Source organism: Papio anubis, chromosome X (assembly GCF_008728515.1).
Source record: "Papio anubis isolate 15944 chromosome X, Panubis1.0, whole genome shotgun sequence".
Classification (NCBI taxonomy): Eukaryota; Metazoa; Chordata; class Mammalia; order Primates; family Cercopithecidae; genus Papio; species Papio anubis.
The window spans coordinates 94,868,708-94,892,100 of record NC_044996.1 but is presented as its reverse complement, the minus strand read 5'-3'; the positions used below and the strand labels follow the sequence as shown (position 1 = coordinate 94,892,100).

Below are 23,393 nucleotides of genomic sequence, written 5' to 3'. Positions count from 1 at the left end.
AAATTAAGCATTTTAAAGAGTAAAGACCAAATCAAAGATCAGTGAAATAAGATGCAATAACATAGTAGAGATAAGACAGTTTTTAAAAAGTTTCACTATTTAAACTATTTTGCCCCTCCTATATTATTGCACTTTATTTCATTGATTTTTGTTTTGATCTTTATTAATTATTCTTTAAACTGTTAAAAAAAAAAGCCTGTAAAAAAAAATAGTTAAAAAAAGGTCAAAAAAAAAAAAAAAAAAGTCAATGAAACAGTAAAAAAAAAAAAAAATTAGTGCAATTTAAAAATAGTTATTTGAGGGCTGGGCACAGTGGTTCACGCCTGTAATCTCAGCACTTTAGGAGGCCGAGGTGGGCAGATGGCTTGAGATGAAGAGTTCAAGATCAGCCTGGGGAGCATGGTGAATCCCTGTCCCTACAAAAAAAATACAAAAATTAGCCAGGTGTGGTGGTGCGTGCCTGTAGTCCCAGTTACGCAAGAGGCTGAGGTGGGCGAATCACCTGAGCCAGGGAGGTCGATGATGCAGTGAGCCATGATCATGCCACTGCACTCCAGCCTGGGCAACGACAAAGTGAGACCCTGTCTCAAAAAAAATATATTTCTTTGAGAAGATCAATAAAATTAATAAACCTCCCACTGCAAATAATTAATATCAGGAATAAAAGAAGAAACATCACCAGAGGTTCTACAGATTTTTAAGTGGTTAAAACGGAATATTAAGAACAACTTAATGCTAATGAATTAGACAATCTTTAAGAAATGTGCAAATTCTTTGAAAGTCTTACACTATCAAAGCTTACTCAAGAAGAAATACAGAATCTGAACAACCCTATATCTATTTAAAAAACTGATGCTGTAGTTAAAGACGTTCTCACAGGGAAAACTCCAGGACCAGATGATTTTAGTATTGCATTTTACCAAACATTTATGGAAGAAATAATAACAATTCTATACAAATTCTTTCCATTGCTCTTATAGAAAACCAAAGATATCAAAAGAAAGAACTGCCAGACACATTCATTATGAACACAGATGGAAAAATTTTAAAATATTTAACAAATCAAGTAATGTAATATTTAAAATAGGAATAATACACAACTGAAAGTACTAACCACAATATGATCACAGCCAGCCTCTTCAATAAATGATACTGGGAAAATCTCATATTCACATGCAGAAGAATGAAAATGGACTCTTATCTCACTCCTTATAGAAGAATCAACTCAAAATGGATTAAAGACTTAAATGTAAGACATGATGCTGTAAAACTACTAGAAGAAAACAGGGAAAAAGCTCCATAACAGTAGTATAGGAAGAGAGATTTTTTTTTATATGACCCCAGAAGCACAGGCAATGAAAGCAAAAATAGAAAAATGAAATTGCATCAAACTAAAAACTTCTGCACAACAAAACAAACAACAACACAATAAAGAGACCACCCACAGATAAGGACAAAATACTTGCAAATCATATGTCAGATAAGCGGCTAATATCCAAAATATACAAGGAACTCAAACTACTCAATAACAAGAAAACAAATAGCCCTATTTAAAAATGGGCAAAGGACCTGAATTGATGTTTTGCAAAAGAAGACATACACACTGTCTCTATACACATACACACACACACACACACACACACACAAAGGCCAGGCATGGTGGCTCATGCCTGTAATCCCAGCACTTTGGGAAGCTGAGGTGAGAGGACTGCTTGAGGCCAGAAGTTTAAGACCAACCTGGGCAATATAGCAAGACCCCATCTCTATAATTTTTTTAAAAAATTAGCCAGGCATGGTAGCATGTGCCTGTAGTCCCAGCTGCTTGGGAGGCTGAAGTGGGAGGATTGCTTGAGTCCAGGAATTTGAGGTTGCACAGGAATTTGAGGTTGCAGTGAGCTATAATTGCATTGCTACACTTCAGCCTGGGTGACAGAGCAAGACTCTGTTTCTAAAAAAAAAAAAAAAAAAAAAAAGTAAAAAAATGTAAAAAGACATATGAATGACCAACAGATATACAAAAAGTGCTCAACATCGCTAATCATCAGAGAAATGTAAATGAAGACCACAATGACCTATCACCTCATACCTGTTAGACTGGATATGATAAAAAAAAAGATGAAAGATAACAAATGTTGGTGAAGATGTAGAAAAAAGGGAACCCTTGTACACAGTTGGTGGTATTGTAAGTTAGTACAGCCATTTTTGAAAATAGTATGGAAGTCCCTCAGAAAACTAAAAATATAATTACCATATGATCCAGCAATCCCACTTGTGGGTATATATCCAAAGGAATTGAAATCAGTATGTTGAAGGGATATTAGCACTCTTATACTCAATGCAGCATTATTCACTATAGCCAAGATATGGAAACAACAGAAGTGCCCATCAACCAATGAATGGACTAAATAAATGTGATATATATAGACACAATAAAATACTAAAAAAGCAAGAAATGTTGTCATTTGTGATAACATAGATGGACCTAGAGGACAGTACGCTAGGTGAAATAAGCCAGGCACTAAGAGATAAATACGCATGATCTCACTTATATATAGAACCTAAAAAAATGGGAACTCAAAGAAGAATAGAGTAGTATGGTAGTTACCAGAGGTTGGAAGGGAGGCTGTGGATACTGGGGTGCAGATGAGGGGTAAAGCGGAGCTGTTGGTCAAAGGATACAAAGTTTTAGTTGCACAGAAAGAATAGGTACTGTTGATCCATTATACAGTGTGGTGAGTACAGTTAATAATTATGTATTGTATATTACAAAATGGCTAAAAGAATTTGGAGTGTTCTAACCACAAATAAATGATGTGTTTAAGATTATGGATACATTATTTGGCCTGATTTGATCATTCCATATTAACATCATATTATGCACCATAAATATATACAATTTTTATCTGTCAATTAAATATAAAATAAAACTTCAAAAACCAGTACTACATCAAATTACAATTAAAATATGAAGATAAAAGATTCATCAGTATATAGAGAGACAAAAAGCATTTCACAAAAATCCAACATCCTTTCCTAAAAAGAGCTGTCTGAAAACTAAAAGTAGAGAGAACGTCCTCAAACTCATAAAGGGCCACTGCAACACACAGCTGATACCTGCTGTGAGTCTGTCTAGTCCTGTGCAGGAATCCTAATGGCAGGGCAGTGGCCAATTGAGCAACCAGAGCCATTTACTTATGAGAGGCACTCAGGTACTGTTGCATTTGAATCAAAGTCTCTTGGGTTAAGTTGGTTCTGGTTTCCAGTTGGAGTGATTTTAAAGTCTTAAAAGCATTGGGTCAACATGATACTAGTGGGAAATCTCTTGTGGGCATCTATTAAAACAGGATAGAAGAACTTTAAAGAGGAGTCAAATGCTTAGCCCAAATATGAGAGGATTATTAATACTTGTAGGGTAGGACATAGAAGGGATCTGGTGGGGAGCCAGCTGAAAATATTTGGAAATCAGAAATTTGGTCCAGTAAGCCATCCAGGAGGCTTTGTGAAGATGTTCCTTTCAAAGATTTGACCAGCTTTAGGATCTTACATGTTTCTAATTCAACCTGACTGAAAGTATTTACCCAGGTGCAGTAGGAAGTGTTAGCAACAGCACAAACACCACCTTGTACAGCAAGGTAATAGTCTAAAGTAATGCAGTTGCCTAGGGCCATACAAGCAAAGAAGTCTAGGGACCTCTGTTACACCCTGATGGTCCAGTTAGTGGTATAGGCAATTTTGTTAACAGTGTAGTAAAGGTTTCTGATCATATATTCATCCCAAGCAGGGCCTAGTTCAAATCAGAACTCCAGAAAACTTCCTTATCTAGCTCCTTCACTAGGGTTAACTCCTCTTGGTAAATGGAATCCTTGGGAATGTCTACCACTGTCATCTTCATAATCTGAGGGGTTATCACTGGTGTTGAATCATGCCCAAAGACTCTCAGGTAGCTTTCAGAGATCAGGGTAGGTAGCATTAGCGAGGCTAACTGAACAGATGTAAACTTAGGTAAAAGCCCTTTTTTTTTTTGACAAAATCTCCTGGCAAGGACAGCTCAAGCTTATAACTTACTTCCTCTTTTTGGGACAAGGAAACATAGGCACAGCAAGTTTCTAAAAAGTCTCTTCCCATGAGGTGTATGTGGGACAATGAGACAAGCAAAAGGCAATGACTGAGAGTGAGGGGCCCAAGCTGGAAGGGTATAGATAGAGATTTAAGAATCATAGGTTGGTTGGCTACCCCAACCATCTGGATGAATTCAGAACTCCAGAGAGGGGATGTGGAAAGTGTGTCAAAATTAAGGATAGACAGAGTAGTTCCTGTGTCATCCAGAGCTCTGACTGGTTCATCTCCAATTTTAATACCTAATTAATTAATACCTGGTTAGTTTTAAGTAGGGGAGATGTATCTTTAATGTCCCCAAATTATGTGTAATTTTGCTTGGGGGAAGAGGGTTGGGATACTTTATCAGGATTAGTTGTAGCCAAATATTAGAGAAATTAGGATAATTCAGGATCTAGTGCGGTCTGCACGTAGGTAAGAACTTAAAAACAATGCACAGGGTTACAATCTAATAACAGGTGTACTTTAGTTTTCCTTCAGAAACGTAACTTTTTATCTCCACATTGATCATATAGGAATCCCAGATTTAAAAACCTGTTGAGGCTAGAAAACCAATGCACGGCAGGCTTTAAATGTTACTTAAAATCTTAAGGTTCCTGGGCCCTCCAGGAAGTGACAATGTCTACTCATTCACTAAGGCTGGGAACTCCTAAAGCCAGGTATTTTATGCATATTCATAAATATGACATATTAGTCAAAACCTTGATAACATAGCCAATGTTTCCAATTATATCCTGCTTATAAAGAGACAGCAGCCGGGCGCGGTGGCTCACGCCTGTAATCCCAGCACTTTGGGAGGCCGAGGCGGGCGGATCACAAGGTCAGGAGATCGAGACCATGGTGAAACTCCGTCTCTACTAAAAATAGAAAAAATTAGCCGGGCGCAGCGGCGGGCGCCTGTAGTCCCAGCTACTCGGGAGGCTGAGGCAGGAGAATGGCGTGAACCCGGGAGGCGGAGCTTGCAGTGAGCCGAGATTGCGCCACTGCACTCCAGCCTGGGCGACAGAGCAAGACTCCGTCTCAAAAAAAAAAAAAAAAATAAAAAAAAAAAAAAAATAAAGAGACAGCAAATTTTTATTGAACTTATATAAATAAAAATAAGAATACTTATGACTAGTTTCTGAATTTTTGAGAAATCAATTAGGGAGAAAAAGCAAATGCTCCCACCTTTCATAAAAAGATACTTTACCAAATTATTGCATACTACAGATAGCTTATGAAAGAAAGTTTTATTAAACCTGTAGAACAAAACATTTAAGGAAAAAACAATGTTTTCAATAAGTCATAAAAACAATATCCTTGTCAATTACTTAATTTTATGTAAAGTATTTTGTTTTACTCAATCTTTTTTTCTCCCAGGGGAAAAATATCACCATTAGCATCCAAACCAAAGCAGCCCTTACTCTCTAGTTCCCAGTTGCCTAAGTTCTAAATATTCTCAGCAGTACTCAATCTTGACCAGAAACCCAGAAAGCCGAGTAAAGGGGTAATCATCTTTTCTAGGCTCACACACATCAAGAATGCTTTTGTACTCAACAAAATTTACACTAAACCTTATTTTAAATCCTTTCAACTTGTAAGAAAACTAGCCATCCACTTTTTTCTCTAACACCAGACAAAAACACACTAAGTAGTGGCATTAAAAATTGCTTAACAGATAGCCTTATGTGCCAATTAGCAATACTTTGACCACCAAAGGGACTCCTGGGACAAATGCTGGGTAGCAGTTAAAAGTGTTATAGGCTTCCTCCAGCTCCCAGACAGGAGCTACATGGACACACATCGGTCACGCGAGTGTGACAGAGACAAATCAGAACATGACAATCAGCACACAGTTTTTATCCACCCATCAATAATTTCATCATCCATTATTTTACTCAATCTTGATTAGCAATTCCATGAAAAACAATTTTGGACTACAGCTGATTGCAACTGCTTCCAGAGAAGAATTAAAACATTAACCATGGATGACAAAAACCCAGAACAGTCATGGTCAAAAATCTGATGAGAGTTTACAATTGACAAGGAAATTGAGCCACCTCTACTAAATGCAGCATTTTAAGATAACAACCAGAATTATAATTGACATCTTCACATCAGGACCATCAGACTTTTACAAATTTCATGTAATTTTTTGGAATACTCATATTAATAATCCAGGTTTATGACTGATAACATATTAGATTTGTAGGAACCTATAGTTTTGAAATATATTTTAATAATATACCCATAAGTGTAACTGAGAAAGGATCCAGAATCACTTATCAATTAACAATGTTTCCCATACAATTTACCACGTAAGCCTAATCATTTAATATTTCCACAAGATGACAATCACATTCTTTTATGCTCTTCAAGGCCCAATTAGAAAATCCCAAAGTTAGCTTTAAGTCAAAAAGACTTAGGATTTTGATCCTGTGGATACCTGCCAAAGATGTCAAAAGGTTCAAAGTCCTTGATTAAACAGAATCACAGATGACTGTAAAATAATATTTATTCTCTTAACCAGAGTGATAACCAAAAGACTTTAAAAGCAATACAGAATGCTATTTGGATGTAGAAACCTGAACTCTTCTGAAGGTTAGTTTCCCAACATAATCAAAAACCTAATAAAGACATGAAGCACAAGAAATTATCTTGGTAAAACACAGAATCTTTGTTTCCTAGGCCAGTTATCAAAAAGGCAAAGAAAAGAAAACCTCCTGCAGTGTGTTGCTTCTCCTTATGGAAAGCCCATTTAGATAATCTGGAAGTTAAACCTGATGAAAAGGATACCTGAATTTAATCAGACACAGGAAAAGTGTGTCCAGGATTATGTGTGTACACTATATTAAAGAGGGATGGAAACAAGAAAACTAGTACCTTGAGCAGAGGGGAATACATGGTTTTTAGTAACAGCATGGGAAGTTTCCTGGTTACATGGAACAATTCAGAAACATCAAGAGAAGTAAAAAATACAGAATCAAGTTGTACTGAAGGAAACATTGTCTTTCTAGACTTTTAAGATAAAAATTTTAGCGTCGGGCCATAACATCAGTGTTAGAACTGGAGAAAAATTACTGGAGGTGAAAAGATTGAAGGAGAGGATTATTACTGCAGCCAAGCAAAACAATATAGCTTTTCAAGAGTAAAAAGGACAGCTGCATTTCTAACCTGAAACTAGGAAAATTAGGTAGATCTAAGAAAGAAATGTAGCATAAATAAAAACTGTTTATAGTTTGCAGGATGGCTGTTAAGGGAAGACATTTTGGAATTAAAAATAAAAATGTCCTGCAACTTTACTAAGAGCAAATCAGCATTTTAAGAAAATCTTGTTCTAACACAGGGGATTAGATTTAAAAATTCTGCATCAGTGCATTTCTAAACATCAAAGTTCAATCCTTAGAAAAACCAATAAAAAATGTCCTTTCAATTGTAGCCAACCTGATCACACAGAAAATTCCTTTTATAAACGTTATTTTCTTTCTTTTTTTTTTTTATTATACTTTAAGTTCCAGGGTACATGTGCACAACGTGCAGGTTTGTTACATATGTATACATGTGCCATGTTGGTGTGCTGCACCCATTAACTCATCATTTACATTAGGTATATCTCCTAATGCTATCCCTCCCCGCTCCTCCCTCCCCACAATAGGTCCCAGTGTGTGATGTTCCCCTTCCTGTGTCCAAGTGATCTTATTGTTCAATTCGCACCTCTGAGTGAGAACATGCAGTGTTTGGTTTTCTGTTCTTGAGATAGTTTGCTGAGAGTGATGGTTTCCAGCTGAATCCATGTCCCTACAAAGGACACGAACTCATCCTTTTTTATGGCTGCATAGTATGCCATGGTGGGTATGTGCCACATTTTCTTAATCCAGTCTGTCACTGATGGACATTTGGGTTGATTCCAAGTCTTTGCTATTGTGAATAGTGCCACAATAAACATATGTGTGCATGTGCCTTTATAGCAGCATGATTTATAATCCTTTGGGTATATACCCAGTAATGGGATGGCTGGGTCAAATGGTATTTCTAGTTCTAGATCTTTGAGGAATCGCCACAATGTTTTCCACAATGATTGAACTAGTTTACAGTCCCACCAAAAGTGTAAAAGTGTTCCTAGTTCTCCACATCCTCTGCAGCACCTGTTGTTTCCTGACTTTTTAATGATCACCATTCTAACTGGTGTGAGATGGTATCTCATTGTGGTTTTGATTTGCATTTCTCTGATGGCCAGTGATGATGAGCACTTTTTCATGTGTCTGCTGGCTGTATAAATGTCTTCTTTTGAGAAATGTCTGTTCATATCCTTTGCCTACTTTTTGATGGGGCTGTTTTTTTCTTATAAATTTGTTTGAGTTCTTTGTAGGTTCTGGATATTAGCCCTTTGTCAGATGAGTAGATTGCAAAAATTTTCTCCCATTCTGTAGGTTGCCTGTTCACTCTGATAGTAGTTTCTTTTGCTGTGCAGAAGCTCTTTAGTTTAATTAGATCCCATCTGTCAATTTTGGCTTTTGTTGCCGTTGCTTTTGGTGTTTTAGACATGAAGTCCTTGCCCATGCCCATGTCCTGAATGGTATTACCTAGGTTTTCTTCTAGGGTTTTTATGGTTTTAAGTCTAACATATAAGTCTCTAATCCATCTTGAATTAATTTTCGTATAAGGAGTAAGGAAAGGATCTAGTTTCAGCTTTCTACTTACAGCTAGCCAATTTTCCCAGCACCATTTATTAAATAGGGAATCCTTTCCCCCTTTCTTGTTTTTGTCAGGTTTGTCAAAGCTCAGATGGTTGTAGATGTGTGGTATTATTTCTGAGGGCTCTGTTCTGTTCCATTGGTCTATATCTCTGTTTTGGTAACAGTACCATGCTGGTTTGGTTACGGTAGCCTTGTAGTACAGTTTGAAGTCAGGTAGCGTGATGCCTCCAGGTTTGTTCTTTTGGCTTAGGATTGTCTTGACAACACGGGCTCTTTTTTGGTTCCATATGAACTTTAAAGCAATTTTTTCCAATTTTGTGAAGAAAGTCATTGGTAGCTTAATGGGGATGGCATTGAATCTATAAATTACCTTGGACAGTATGGCCATTTTCACAATATTGATTCTTCCTATCCATGAGCATGGTATGTTCTTCCATTTGTTTGTGTCCTCTTTTATTTCACTGAGCAGTGGTTTGTAGTTCTCCTTGAAGAGGTCCTTGACATCCCTTGTAAGTTGGATTCCTAGGTATTTTATTCACTTTGAAGCAATTGTGAATGGGAGTTCATTCATGATTTGGTTCTCTGTTTGTCTGTTATTGGTATATAAGAATGCTGGTGATTTTTGCACATTGATTTTGTATCCTGAGACTTTGCTGAAGTTGCTTATCAGCTTAAGGAGATTTTGGGCTGAGACGATGGGGTTTTCTAAATATACAATTCATGTCATCTGCAAACAGGGGCAATTTGACTTCTTCTTTTCCTAATTGAATACCCATTATTTCTTTCTCTTGCCTGATTGCCCTAGCCAGAACTTCCAACACTATGTTGAATAGGAGTGGTAGAGAGGGCATCCCTGTCTTGTGCCAGATTTCAAAGGGAAGGCTTCCAGTTTTTGCCCATTCAGTATGATATTGGCTGTGGGTTTGTCATAAATAGCTTATTATTTTGAGATACATTCCATGAATACCAAATTTATTGAGAGATAAACTTTATTTTCATAAATCTATTATAATGTGTTTAGACAATTTATGACATGTTTAGATTTTCTGCTTTCTCCTATACTTCCTCTTTCTTAAATAACCAGTCACTTTACTCTGGGACAAAAATTTACCACAAAAGATTATTTCTTATACAAAATTATTCTCTTTTCTCGTCAATCTATCTTACCAAAAACACATCCTACCCTCTTCATACACTTGCATACAGACTGTATTTCTCGTCTGTTTAATCACACACATTAATTAAAATATTAACTCTTAGTAACCCTAATCTTCAGTGAAAACCTAGGACTTAAGCAATTTTTAACTGCCAGTCATGTACCAACAATCCATGAATACACATTTTACAATTCCCAGAAACACAGGCTAACAGAATATCTTTTTAACACAGAACAGGACATATTTACCAACAGACTCAAATGACTTTTCTTTCCTTCAAATAAGAAGCCAAAAGCATATGAGCCTGAACTCACATTCAGTAACCAATGTCTCAGAATTACATCTTATCTGGAAATGATCTAATTCAATGAACGTCCTCCCAAGTAAACATATTATGAAACATAATCATTTTCAAAAGTTCATTTACAAACTTTTATCCCATTTACATCCATTCAATTCATTCACTCTTAACAATTACATAGAAGACTTCATGAGATACTAGAAAAATCTAGCCACTAGCGCAAACAAAATTTTCTATCAACAAGTTTACATTACTGTATGCCAGATAAGTATAAAAGAGCCCTAAATTTAAATATATACACATTTTTCTAATGACTCAGAAGACATAGCCATTGCCATCAAACCAACAATATTAGACCAGTCTCATCCACCAAAAGATTGCTGTCACATGAACTTGAAAAGCATTTGGGTTTATTTGCTTAATTTACGAGTGTTCATTTATTTATAAGCCAATTTGATTCTGTAGACAATATACAGATATATATATACACACATATATACATATATAATATATATACACACACACACACATGCATATACACACACAAAATACAGACAGACAAAAAAGATTTTGTAGCTTTAATCGTAAGCCTGTAGCTATGAGTCAGGTAAAACTCATAGTTTAAAGAACAGTTAGATTCAAACTATTTCTCTGTAAATGGAATAAACTGACATTTATCTGTCCCACATGGTTGATACCTTTACCGAATTTTAGAGAACAGCGCGACAAATTTACATTTCAAAGCACAGAAAATTTAAGCTTTTTCAAGTGGTTTGGGTGTTTTAGAGGAAGACTGAAATGGATACCAAGGTAACAAAATCACAGGAATTTATGACAGAATTTTACAAGAAAATATACAGATGAGTCTAGAGAAAATGTAATCCCTTCAAAATGAAAGAGTAGAAGAGGAAGGAGGGAGTGAAAGATAAAGTAGAGGTGGGAAAAAAGGTGCAGAAGACAGGCCGAGTGGCAGGAAAGGGGAGGCTAGTGGAAGAAGGTTCTTCCAGAGGGGGCTTCTTTTTTTCATCTTTAGTTTCAATCTGACAAGCACTTGTCTCTGTTTCATTAAGGCACTCACTCAATTGGGAATTATTTTCCCTAAGAAGGTAATGGTAGTTCCTTGATTCATTTAGAACTTTCAAAGTACTGGTTGAAAAAAAGATTTCCCATTGTCTCTGGAATGTTCCATGTTTTCTTTCTTCTAATTGTGCCTGCACATAGGAAAGTTTTGGAATTTCAAAGAAGCCCCACTTAGCCAATAAAGTTAAAGATTGTCCTGCATAATTTTTGTCCAGAGACCTAGCCAATTACAATTCCCTGGACCATAATTTTTGCTCTAAATCAAGCTGGAGTGCCAGAAGGCAGCTGATCAGGATAAACTTAAAATATGAGTTACCCATTGCACTGACATGACGAATGCATCCCTGTCAGTGCCCTTAGCATGAGCATCCCCAAGAAACCTTATAGACCGGTTGAGTTGGGCTGGGAAGGACCCCCTATTGAGGTGTGAAATTAAATAAAAATAAAATTAAAAAGAAAGAGAAATAAATTTTCCTGTATTACACGACTTGTCCCAGAGGCAGCAACAGGCATGGCCCAGACCCAGGAAAAGTCTTGATAATATTATCTAATGTGCTCTGGAGGCTCTCCCAGCACTCCCTCAACATAAGGAAAACAAAAACAAATTTTCCTTTGTTTTATGAAATGAGTGTATAGATTCTTGTTCTCTGTAACTAGTGACTTCAAGTACTCTGTTTTATCTAAGAAGTACAACGAAGGTCACGAGAAGCCTGAGTAGGCCTGAACTACAGCTGCCTGGGCACCATAGTGAAGGTTATAGGATAAGCCTGTGCCCAGGCAAACCTAGACAATGAACATCTGGGTTGCTTGGCAACAGTCATGTCCAATCCTGTCATTGTCCTGCCTCTGTATCCCTGCTTTCATGCCACTGTAAGCTTGCTTCAAGCTAGCCAACCCTCTTTTGTAAAGTGTGTATAAAAGTCAGGTACTGTCTTTGTTCTGGGCCCAGTCTTTTGGACGGGAGTCAGCTGGGCCTGAGTGCACTCAATAAAGATTCTCCTCTTTCAACCCGAGGTCTCTCTTGTCCTCCTGAATCCCTCAACACTCTAAACCCGGGGTGACTGGGAAGGCCACCTCTGGGATGCAGATGGAGGGAACTGGCTGAGACTTGGAAGGCCCCCCACTAAGCCTAGGGCCAACAGGTAATGCCCCCTTCAGAGTCCAGATAGGGGGAACTGGCTGGGAAGGCCACCCTCCCAAGCCTCCGACCCCCCCATCCCATCCAGGAGACAAAAGGAAGGTCTCCTTTGGGGTCTGGATGGAGGGAACCTACAGGAAAGGAATAAAGTCTCTGAGACCTTAAACAAAGGGTAGGAAGTCCGAATTTGAGAGAACTTACCCCAGCCTATCCCTGAAGCCCTGGCACCAGTGAGAAGACAACGGGAGAACTCAGGAGGCTCTTGCAGACGCTTATACGTTGTCTCAAACGGCATTGGGAGCAGTTGGGGATCGCTTCAAATTCTGTTTCTGACACTAAGAATGTAAACAAAAGTTCTCTGAAAAGGAATTTGGAGGAAAGACTGAATTCCTATGAACAGTTTGCAAAGGGACACAGCCTTCTGTGTAAAACAAAACTGTATTCCAGAGAACAAAGAGATGGTTTGGCTTTCACAGAGAAAGTTCTTGCCCAGGTTCCCAGTCAGGACCTTTTGTACAAATGTAGGATTCAGACTTGCTTGGTTCTGATTGGTGAACACAGCTGAGCTCTAACTGGTCGATACAACTGAGCTCTCTTTGGCTAAGGTAGGTGGGCTCTGATTAGTTGGTTCAGAGCCCAACCAATTGGTTTGTGAGCTCTGAAAGCCCCAAAGGTAAACACAGGCATGAGTTTTCCAGGAAACTCAGAGTACCTGTGTGACCTCTAGTCAGCAAATGGCTGCTTGGCTGTATTTTAAATTTAGGTCCCATTAACCACTCAAAATCCATCTTGAAGGACTGGCTGTTTTAGGTTCACATTTGTTTGCACACTTCACAAATGAAATTACGTTACTGACAAGCACATAAAAAAGACAAACCTTATTTGTTCTTAAGGAAATGCAAACTAAAGCCACAATGTGCTACCATTACACAGGTAGAATGTGAAAATTTATAAACACAAACGATATTAAGGTTTGGCAAGGATGTAAGGGAACAGGAAACCTCACACAGTGGTGGTGGGAGTGTAAAATGATACCACCACTTTGAAAAATATTTGGAGGTTTCTTACAAAATTAAACATATGCCTATCATATTTATCTCCTAGGTCATTCATCACCTAGGTATTCACTCATGAAAAGGAAAAGAATATGTCCATATAAACACATACAAAAATATTCATAGTAGTTTGTAATAGTCAAAAATTAAACAGAATCCAAATGTCCTTCAACAGGTAAATGATTAAATAAATCTTGGTATATACATATAATGCCACTCACTGATTAAAACAGTATAATGTATTGACATATACAACAAATGCATATGGATGTATCTGAAAATAAGTATGCTGAGAGAAAGAAGCCAGAGCATAAAAGTATACATACTGTGTGATTCCATTTATATAAAATTTAGAAAATATAAATTAATCTGTAGTGACAGACTGCTGATAATTGATTGCCTATGGACAGGGTAAGGATATAGGAAAAGAGGAAGGGATTACAGTTAAGCAGGAGAAAACTTTTGGAGTTTGGTGAATATATTGATTATCTTGATTGTGGTGATGGTTCATGGGTATATACATATGTCAAAATATATACAAATTTGTGTACTTTAAATATATGTGGCTTATTATATCTCAAATTATATTTAATAAATCTGGAGATTTTTTAGTAGAAATGGATAAGCTGGCTCTAAAATTCTTACAGAATTATAAAAGAGCTGAAATTGCTAGAACCACCTTGAAAAAGAAGAAACTGTCTTGTTGACTTACTATAAAGTAACAGTTATCAAGATAGTGTGGTCCTGGCTCTTTGAAATTCAATGTAATAGAATAGAGTCCAGAAAAGTCAGCACATATATGGTCAATTGATTTTCAACAAAAGCACAAAGGCAATTCAGTGGGAAAATGTTAATCTTTTCAATAAATGGTCCTGGAACCAGTGGTTATCCACATCCAAAAGTAAAATATGAATGTTGATCTATACCTTGAGTGATATCTAAAAATTAACTCAACCTAGATCATAAAACTAAATATGAGAGCTAAATATATAAAAATTTGAGAAAAATGTAAAACAAAAGCTTTATGACCTTGAGTTAGAAAAATATTTCTTAGATACAACACCAAAAGCCTGATTTATAAAAGAAATTGATAAATTGGACTTCATTAAAATTAAAAATTTCTGCTCTTCAAAAGGTACTATAAAAATAAGAAGATAAGCAATAGAGTGAGAAAAGATATTTGCAAGTCACATATCTAACAGAAGACTTGTATCCAGAATATATAAAGAACTCTCAGAACTCAAAGTAAGAAAATGAACAGCCCAATAAATAATTGCCAGAGTATTTACAAATCAGCATGTGAAAAGATACTCAACATCATTAGCCATTGGGAAAATTCATATTAAAAACATGAGAGGCCAGGCATGGTGGCTCACCCCTGTAATCCCAGCACTTTGGGAGGCTGAGGTGTGCATATCACTTGAGGTCTGGAGTTTGAGACCAGCCCGGCCAACATGGTGACACTCTGTTTCTACTAAAAGAAACAAAAACTAGCCAGGCATGGTGGTGGGCGCCTGTAATCCCAGCTACTCGGGTGGCTGAGGCAGGAGAACTGCTTGAACCCGGGAGGTGGAGGTTGCAGTGAGCGGAAATCACGCCACTGCAGTCTGGTCAACAGAGTGAGACTCCATTTCAAACACACACACACACACACACACACACACACACACACACACACCAACAACAACAACAACAACAACAAACCACCACGAGATCTGCTACACACCTATTAGAATGTCTAAAAAAATTTTTTTAAATCATACTTTAAGTTCTAGGGTACATGTGCACAACATGCAGGTTTGTTACGTATGTATACATGTGCCATGTTGATTTGCTGCATCCATAACTCGTCATTCACATTAGGTATTTCTCTTAATGCTATCCCTCACCCATCCCCCTACCCCACAACAGGCCCCGGTGTGTGATGTTCCCTGCCCTGTGTCCAAGTGTTCTCATTGTTCAATTCCCACCTATGAGTGAGAACATGCGGTGTTTGGTTTTCTGTCCTTGTGATAGTTTGCTGAGAATGATGGTTTCCAGCTTCATCTATGTCCCTACAAAGGACATGAACTCATCCTTTTTTGTGGCTGCATAGCATTCCATGGTGTATATGCGCCACATTTTCTTAATGCAGTCTATAATTGATGGTAGAATGTCTAAAATTTTAATGTCTGCCCCCATCAATTGTTGGCAAGGCTGTGGAGGAACTGGACTCATACACTGCCAGTGGGAATATAAAACTCTACATATTGAAAAACAATTTGGCCATTTTTAAAAAAGTTAGACAAATACTTATCATGACCCAGCTATTTCACTATTAGGTATTTACTCAAGAGGAAAGAAAGCTTGTCTGTACAAGTATCTGTACATGAGTGTTCATGGAAGCTTTATTTGTAATAGCCCAAACATGAAAACAAATCGAATATCAATTAATGTGTTTGGATAAATAAAAATTGTGGACTATCCATACAGTGGAAGGAAGGAAAGAAGGAGGGGAAGTGGGAAGAGAGGGAGGGAAAGATGGAGGGAGAAAGAGAAGAGGGAAAGATAATGAAAGAGAAAGTAAAAAGGAAAGGGAAAGATAAAAATAAGGAAAATTTTAAGAAATCCTAAAGGTTTCTTAAGAATGCTTGAGGTTTGGGAAACACTATCCTTATTTAAGGTGTGTACTGAAAACTGTACTACTTACTATACAAAAATGCTGTAGAAAGAAGAATTGGAATAATCCTCTCTCAATTCCTTACAGCTGAATATCAGAATGCATCTGGTAACTGATATAAAAAAGCCACACACACACTGCCTATACAGATAGTGTCTATAGAATAATGGTGCCTATACAACGATCCTCAAAATGAAAGGCAGATATTTTTTCATATGTGTTACAACAGATTAATTAATTCAACAACTATTCAGTGACTCCTACCATATTTTAGGCATTATTTTGGATTCTGTTTTTTGTAATGACCAAGATAGCATGTTCCTTGCCCTCAAGAATCTCACATTCTGTTTGGGAAGGCAGTCACACAACCTGAGAAGCTCAATAAAAGTCTGTATCTGATGAATTTGATGGCATCTTCAGTATAGTGTATTGATGTGAAAATGGAACACAGGAGAGAAGAAAGTGAAATTGACTGGAAATGAGGTCATGGAAAAAACAGAACACCGGGAGAGTGGGCTCTTTGTGTGTGTGTGTGAACATGCTCACTTGAACTTCACAATTCCACTGACTTCTTAGCTCATGTCCTCGATTTTGCCAGTATAAGATCAAATGATATTGAACCCTTTTACCTATAAAATAAAATAATGTAATTAGCTGGCTTCTATTAATCTAACAAGGCATTTATTCAACAAATATTTCTTGAGGGCCTATTTAGCATCAATAACACTGTGTTTGGGAAGCCTTCAGTGATGTGTCCAATGCAGGTCCACTGTGAGGCCAAATCTGAGACTGAGGGAGTAACAGAAGATGCCAGTGCCAGTTACACTACGAAGTTAAGATATCGGGAAAACACTGGCTCTTGATGGTTCCGAAAAAAAGGATAAAAGGCCACGCCCTGAGTGAAGAAAATTTAAGTAGGGAAGTATCTTGGGTTTACACACTTCTTACATATTATTTCCAACACATATTTTGTAAATTAGTTGTTATTCTTTATTAAGCATGTAGCTTATACTATTACCATTAAGCCAAGAAATACTTCTTTCCACCTACCAAGGCCTAGGGCCCCTAGGTTCTGGGGACAGAGGGAAAATCCAGGCTCTATCCAAGTCATCAAAGTTCCCATAGTCTAGTGGGAAGATGGTTATACAGAAATATAATTCCCAAAATTGTGTAATGAGGGCATTGGCAAGGGTAAGAACAAGAGGCTCTGGGAACACAGGGGAAGGACCCTAAACAACAGCCAGAAGGATGGGTAGACAGGATTAGCCTAGGCTCCTCTCAGAGGTTGTTAGTATGAAGTAGATGCTATTATCCCCAATTTGCAGGTGTGGAAACTGAGGATCAGAGAGATTATGAACCTTACCTAAGGTCACACAGCAAGGCAGAGGTGGGGCAAATTTCAAGCCTAGGCTTGTCCAACCCATGTCTCATGCAGTTTGCATTACCCTAAGCTCACTCTTATGACAATGTCATCTGTTTTTATTACCAGCCACCAGCTACACTTCCTGGTGCTCTGTTTGCTAGAAAAATTTTTTTTAAGTACTAAAAACAGTTTTAGGATCAGCTATATAATTTTTGAAGTCCAGTGAAAAATGAAAATGTGGGACAACTGGTTCAAAAATCATTAAGCAATTAAGATGGCAACAACACATCATTAAAACAAGCAGGGGCCTGTGCAATTGCACAGGTCACGTGCCTATAAAACCAGCCCTGTTCAGTATAGTAGCTGATTGTGGCAACTTCCAGGGAAAGGCAGCTGAAGGATTTTCGGGTATTTCCGTGTTCCCCACAGAGGAATCCTGGGGTGAAAGCTGTGCTCAGCTGTGAGGAGTGCAGGGCTCTGAAATGGGCCTTTCAGCCCCATCTCTTTCCCAGTTCACAGCTGTTTCTGGGGATTGGACACCACTTAGACATGGAGACACATAGGGAAGCTACAGACAGGGCACACAAATTCCTAGGAAAGGCCTGTAATGTTGCTGTTACTTTCTAAACTGGCTCCTGCTTCTAGGTAGATAAGCCTTTCCTACACAATCAATTACAACCTCCACCTATGAATATTTTCACGAGTGAAATGAGTTAATGTGGTTGGGCTAGAATTTTTCACCTTCCATATGAAGTTTAGGTTGATAGAGTAAATTTACACAATACAAAACCAACACCATTTCTCATAATAAATAGCAGATGAATATGCCCAAACCATTACCTTCACACTTGGCAAAACAGTAGTACCCTGTGCAGGGGCATATCATGCAATTTACTTCACAAAAGAAGTTAATAACCTCGCAAGAGGGCCATGACAGAGTCCACAGTTCAATGTGTCTTTCCTTCATATTATATTTTATGTAACCTCTGTTCCTCAATGTCTTCATCTATAAAATGGGCTCAATATGAACATCTACTTCCTAAGGTTGTTCTGTGAATTAAATGAGTTAGTGTATGTATAAACGTTAAAACAGTACTTAACACACACAAGCATACTATGAGTTTTACCTGTTATATCATGCATGCCAGGTATTGTATAAAGGCAACTTGCAGTCAATGTTAATCCTTGATGTATTCCATTCATTCGTTAAAATGAATATTTTAAACAAGTTAAGATACAAATAATGCTGGGAGGAAAACTGCTGTTCTCAGAAGCATTCATGTAACTGCTGCAAGTATACATTTGTTAAATTCCTAGAGTTTGTACCTCCGAGGCTCAATCCTTTTTTTTTTTTTTTTTTTTTTTACATTTTTGCACAGTGGTCTCTGGTATTGGTGAAAATGTTGCTCAATAGCTTGTGGAAATGCCTTCATATTTTGAAGTACTAAGTACAATAAAGAATGTCCCTTCCCATTTCTGAAACAGCCAGTTTGATTTTGAAAGTATTGGTGTTTAGGAAAGACTAGTAAAATGTGAAGGGGCTGTCAGAAATATCTGGACACATGATCATAATCCTAATCAGAATAAGAACCATCTCTACTGGGCACTTATGATGTGCAAGACACTGTTGGAAGCACTTAATATGCACCATCCATTTTAATCCTTACAATAATCTTGGAGGCGTGCACTCTTACTATGCCCAATTGACAAATGCAGAAGCTTTGGATCCCAGGTTAACTAACTTGCACTGGGTCACACAGTGATTCAAAAGGAACACCAGAATTCAAACCCAGGAATTCTGACTCTGAAGCCAAACTCTATTAGGTATGAGATTTTGAAAATCACAAAATTGCTCTGAGCCTCAATTTCCACATCTGTGAAATGGGAATAAATGTAGGCCCGCCAATACTGGGAGGTTGTGACTTGCTGCATTGAAACTGTCTGCTTTTTGTCTTAGTCTTTGGATATCTAGAATTACTCGAGAAAAAGAAATACAACAAAGTCAGAGCTTTTAAAATATGTGTTCTTTCCTTAGGAAGGACCCTGAGAATAGGGCCTTGCGGGCCCTAGAGACAGCCTTGAAGAATGAGGGTACCTGAAACACTTCCTATAAAAGTGGCAGGATGTTGGGACCTGGTGGGCGCATAGGTCCCACTTGTCCCTGTGGACTCTTAGCTTTGTGGTGTGAATAAAGTATGGGCAGGGCCTGAACAGGACCCTCCAAATTGTGACTAGGGCCCTTTTTGGTCAGGTCTATGCCTGTACTGTTCACATAACAGAATAGCAAAGGAGAGGAGAAATATGAGAAAGGACGGAAAGGGAGTTTCTTTTGCTGGTTTGCTTTATATTTTTTCACCCTGTTCTTTTAATGTGGTCTCTCCTATTATGTTTCTACAGCTTAAATTTTTTGAAAAACAGCCGAGTTTAATTTACAAAAATAGTTATGTGGTCAATGTGGAACTTGTCGACTATAGAAGACCGTATCACCGGTTATTAAAAAAAACAGATATACACCTTGTTCACAGCATGGCATATGCCCATGTAGTTCTCTCCAAATGTCTACACACACACACACACACAAACACACACCCTCACGTATCTGCTCAAACTCAGTTACAATTATTTTTGTTACAGTATCGATTAACAGGCATTTTCACTGAATGGCTGACCATTTTCCCATGAATTATTAGCCCTGAATCACCCTCCCACATTCTTCCCACCCCCAAAGACCTCAGGAGCCCGTTCCCCACACATAAACATTTTTTTATCCTTTAGAATCTGAGATGTTCCCCTCTCAAGCTTCTGACTCCTGCTGTTCTCCATTCTGATTCTCCATTCTGTTCTCCATTCTGATTCTGGATCTTCCTCCCAGCTTCCCTACTCCCATCTAGGTTATCGTCCCCCTCCCTCTCACCCCAAACTTCATCATGCCCTCTCCTTTCCTGACCCTGGATGTCTCCATCACCCCTCCTTTTCTCCAGCCACCTGGGTTAAACCCTGCCCCCTTTTCTTGCCCAAGTTGCAAATCACCTCTCCTAGAAGGGTGTATGGAACCTAAGTGGGAACTTCCTGCACAGAACTCCATTTCGGCCAGTGGGAATAAATTATTGCTAGGACAGTATTTTATTTCTTCTCTCGTCCAAAGAGTCAGGTAGTATGTTAATTTTCTTTAACCCTCCAAATATGATATAGGATTAACTATTTTTCGAACCGCAATAAAAAAAAACACACCTCTACATTTTAAAAACAAAACAACCAACTTATTTTACTAATTAAAACATTTCATAACAGAAAAGCAACTTGGAAAACAGAAATCTCAGCTCAAGGGCTAAGGCAAACTTTTGAGGAAGAGGGTGGCCTAGAATCAAGGGCCAAAAGCAGGTAAGTGCTAGGTGGTGGAATCATGGGGAGGAGAGGCTTCAAAACTACTCAGAATGTTGGTTAATGGCTGGAACTTTGGGAGACCTCGCAGGTAACTACAGGGCAAGCAGCCCATTCACAAAGTGGGTAGATGTTGACACCTTCTGTGGGTCTTACAGGATGCTCATAGAGGGTCACGGCTCAGGCGGTGTTGCAGGGTGAGCTGTGCTCTCTATTTCTGCCTGCTCTTCTGGAGGGACAGGGCTCAGAGCATAAAACTCAGGCATCAAGGCACGCCTAAGGCTATCAGGGCTAGGAGTGGAGATAGATCTCAGGCCCAGAAACTCAGGGGAAGGGGAAGAGGGGCTTAGGCCAGGAGACCTACTCGGGGAGCAGGAGGAGGAGTTGGAAGCATAGGAGGAGGAGCTCTCATCCCACTGCTGAGGGATGGGAAGGAAGAACCTCCCAGGGGGTGAGGGTGAGGAGGCACGCATACGGACTGCATGCCAAACAGGCGGGGAAGCACGGCTTGGGACCTCAGGATCAGGAGAGCCTGATCTGCTCTGAAAGGCAAGCCTTCGTAAGCCAGCCCCACAGGAAGGATTCTCATCAGCTGGCCCAGACAGAGAGCGGCGGCTGAGAAGGGCTGAACTTCGCTGGGTGGAACGGCTCGGGAGACCAGTGCCTGGCGTCGTGCTGGTGCTGCGATGAGCGGGATCTGACCTTGCTGTGCGGCCGCGAAGGGCAGGGCCTGGCGCAGATGTGTGGCCTCGGCGGACAGGGCCTGGCGCAGAATCGCGGCCTCGGCGGACAGGGCCTGGCGCAGATGCACGGTCTCGACGGGCAGAGCCTGGCGCAGATGCACGGCCTCGGCGAGCAGGGCCTGGCGCAGATTCAGGGCTTAGGCGAGCAGCGTCTAGATGAGTGGCGCGGCGTGGAAAAGCAGGGCCTAGCTGGGCGGTGCAGCGTCGGATGACAGGGCCTGGACCAGATGCACGTCTGCGGAGAGCAGAAGCTGCCAGGGTGATGCGGCTTTGGCTAGCAGGCCTTGCCTCAGATGCGTGGCTTAGGAGTGCAGGGCCTGGGTGGGTTGCCTGACTCGACGTAGAAGCCCCGGAACGGGGATGGCTGCTGGGCCGGAACCCTGGAGAAGATGGCGGCAAAGGCCCAGGAAACAGACGCCGCCCTGGGGCCTTCTGAGCCGGAGCAGCCTGGTTGCGGCGGGGCTGCTTCCTACGACGGCTGTTCCGGGGGTTCTTGGTCTGGGCCAGGTGCTCGTCGGCGTGGCCAGTGGCCTTCTGGGGTCCCACAGCGGCCTGGCTGCCCCCCTCAGGCATCACACACCCAAAGACTTCGTGAGGACTGAGACAGTCCCGGAGGTCAGAATGCCTCTCCCTCCGCACAGCAGCTATGATTGGCAGCCCCGAGGCCTCATCGGTGATGAAAATGGCGGCGGAGGTGGCGGCTGCAGCTGAAGAACCGGCTGTGCTGCTGCTCAGAGCGGCGCCGCCCGAGGGAGATGCTTGGCTGGAGACTGTGGGGACGGAAGCAGCAGGATCTTGATTCTCGGTCCCGCAGGCATCCCCGGAGGCAAGGGCGGCTTTGTTGTTAAGCTCTCCCTGCACCTTGTCCTGCTGGTGCTTCTGTTCCTTCTCCATGTCTGACTGGGTGGCCGTAACGCCAGGTTCTGCCTCAGAGAGCGAGGAGCGCAGCTGCTACTGCTGCCTGAGGAGAGCGCGAGCTGGTAGAGCAAGAAGGTGGGCGGAGCTCGGCAAGTCCTCGACTCTGATTGGCGAGCTGGACGTCAGATGACGCCTCTCTTCCCGGGAGCCGTCCAATCCGGAACCGTGCAACCCACAGCCAGGCGCCTGTCGTCAACCGGCAGTGTGTGCTCCAGCCCTCTGGGGTCAAGCCTGGCCACTGGGTCAATAGTGTGAATCTCCTCTCCTCACACGGGGCCCCTAAGACACCTGTTTGTGTGTGTCCACCCCTAAGACATGTGTGTGTGTTCTATGTGAACGATTTGAGTGTGTGTGTTCTACATGAAGGATTTGAGTCACCCCAAATCGTGGCTGAGGCTTAAGTGGTCATTTGAAAGAAATGCCACACTGGCCGGCAGGTTACATCTCCTAGCCAGGTGTCCCTCCTTGCACCCGGTCAGGACAATGAACCCAGGCACGATGCCTGAGGGGACCACCCTGGAACTCCTCCAGGCATCTAGATGACCCCATGTGGGGTCTGGTGGGTTTTAGGGTTGCACAGAGGCCTGAAGGCGAGAAGAGGGATGGGGCCCACACCGTCTTGGCTCTGGATGTTCAGCACTGCTGCTTCCCTCAGGTCCCACACACCAGAGGGGGATTTAGAACTTTCCAGTCAGATGCTTCTCCCTGCCTTTTCCCCCAAGGCACAGTTTGGGATTGCTTAAGGGTGACACCGTCCTTAAATATTTGTATGGGCTGCATAGTAATCCGCTGATGAACATATATTA

The 23,393-nt window shown here is 40.3% G+C and overlaps 1 protein-coding gene and 1 non-coding gene across 2 annotated transcripts; both read right to left on the bottom strand.

Annotated features, from left to right (window-relative positions):
• Window positions 1-5,923: 5,923 nt before the first annotated feature.
• Window positions 5,924-5,986, bottom strand: LOC116272241. The gene has a single exon (XR_004180961.1). It is a non-coding gene; the product is annotated as a small nucleolar RNA SNORD43 (small nucleolar RNA).
• An 11,785-nt stretch (window positions 5,987-17,771) lies between these two features.
• EZHIP (EZH inhibitory protein) lies at window positions 17,772-22,620 on the bottom strand (the record flags this gene model as incomplete). Its single annotated transcript, XM_017954182.3, has 1 exon — window positions 17,772-22,620. A coding segment is annotated over one exon (1,521 nt), but the record flags the coding sequence as incomplete, so codon positions are not given.
• Window positions 22,621-23,393: the final 773 nt, after the last annotated feature.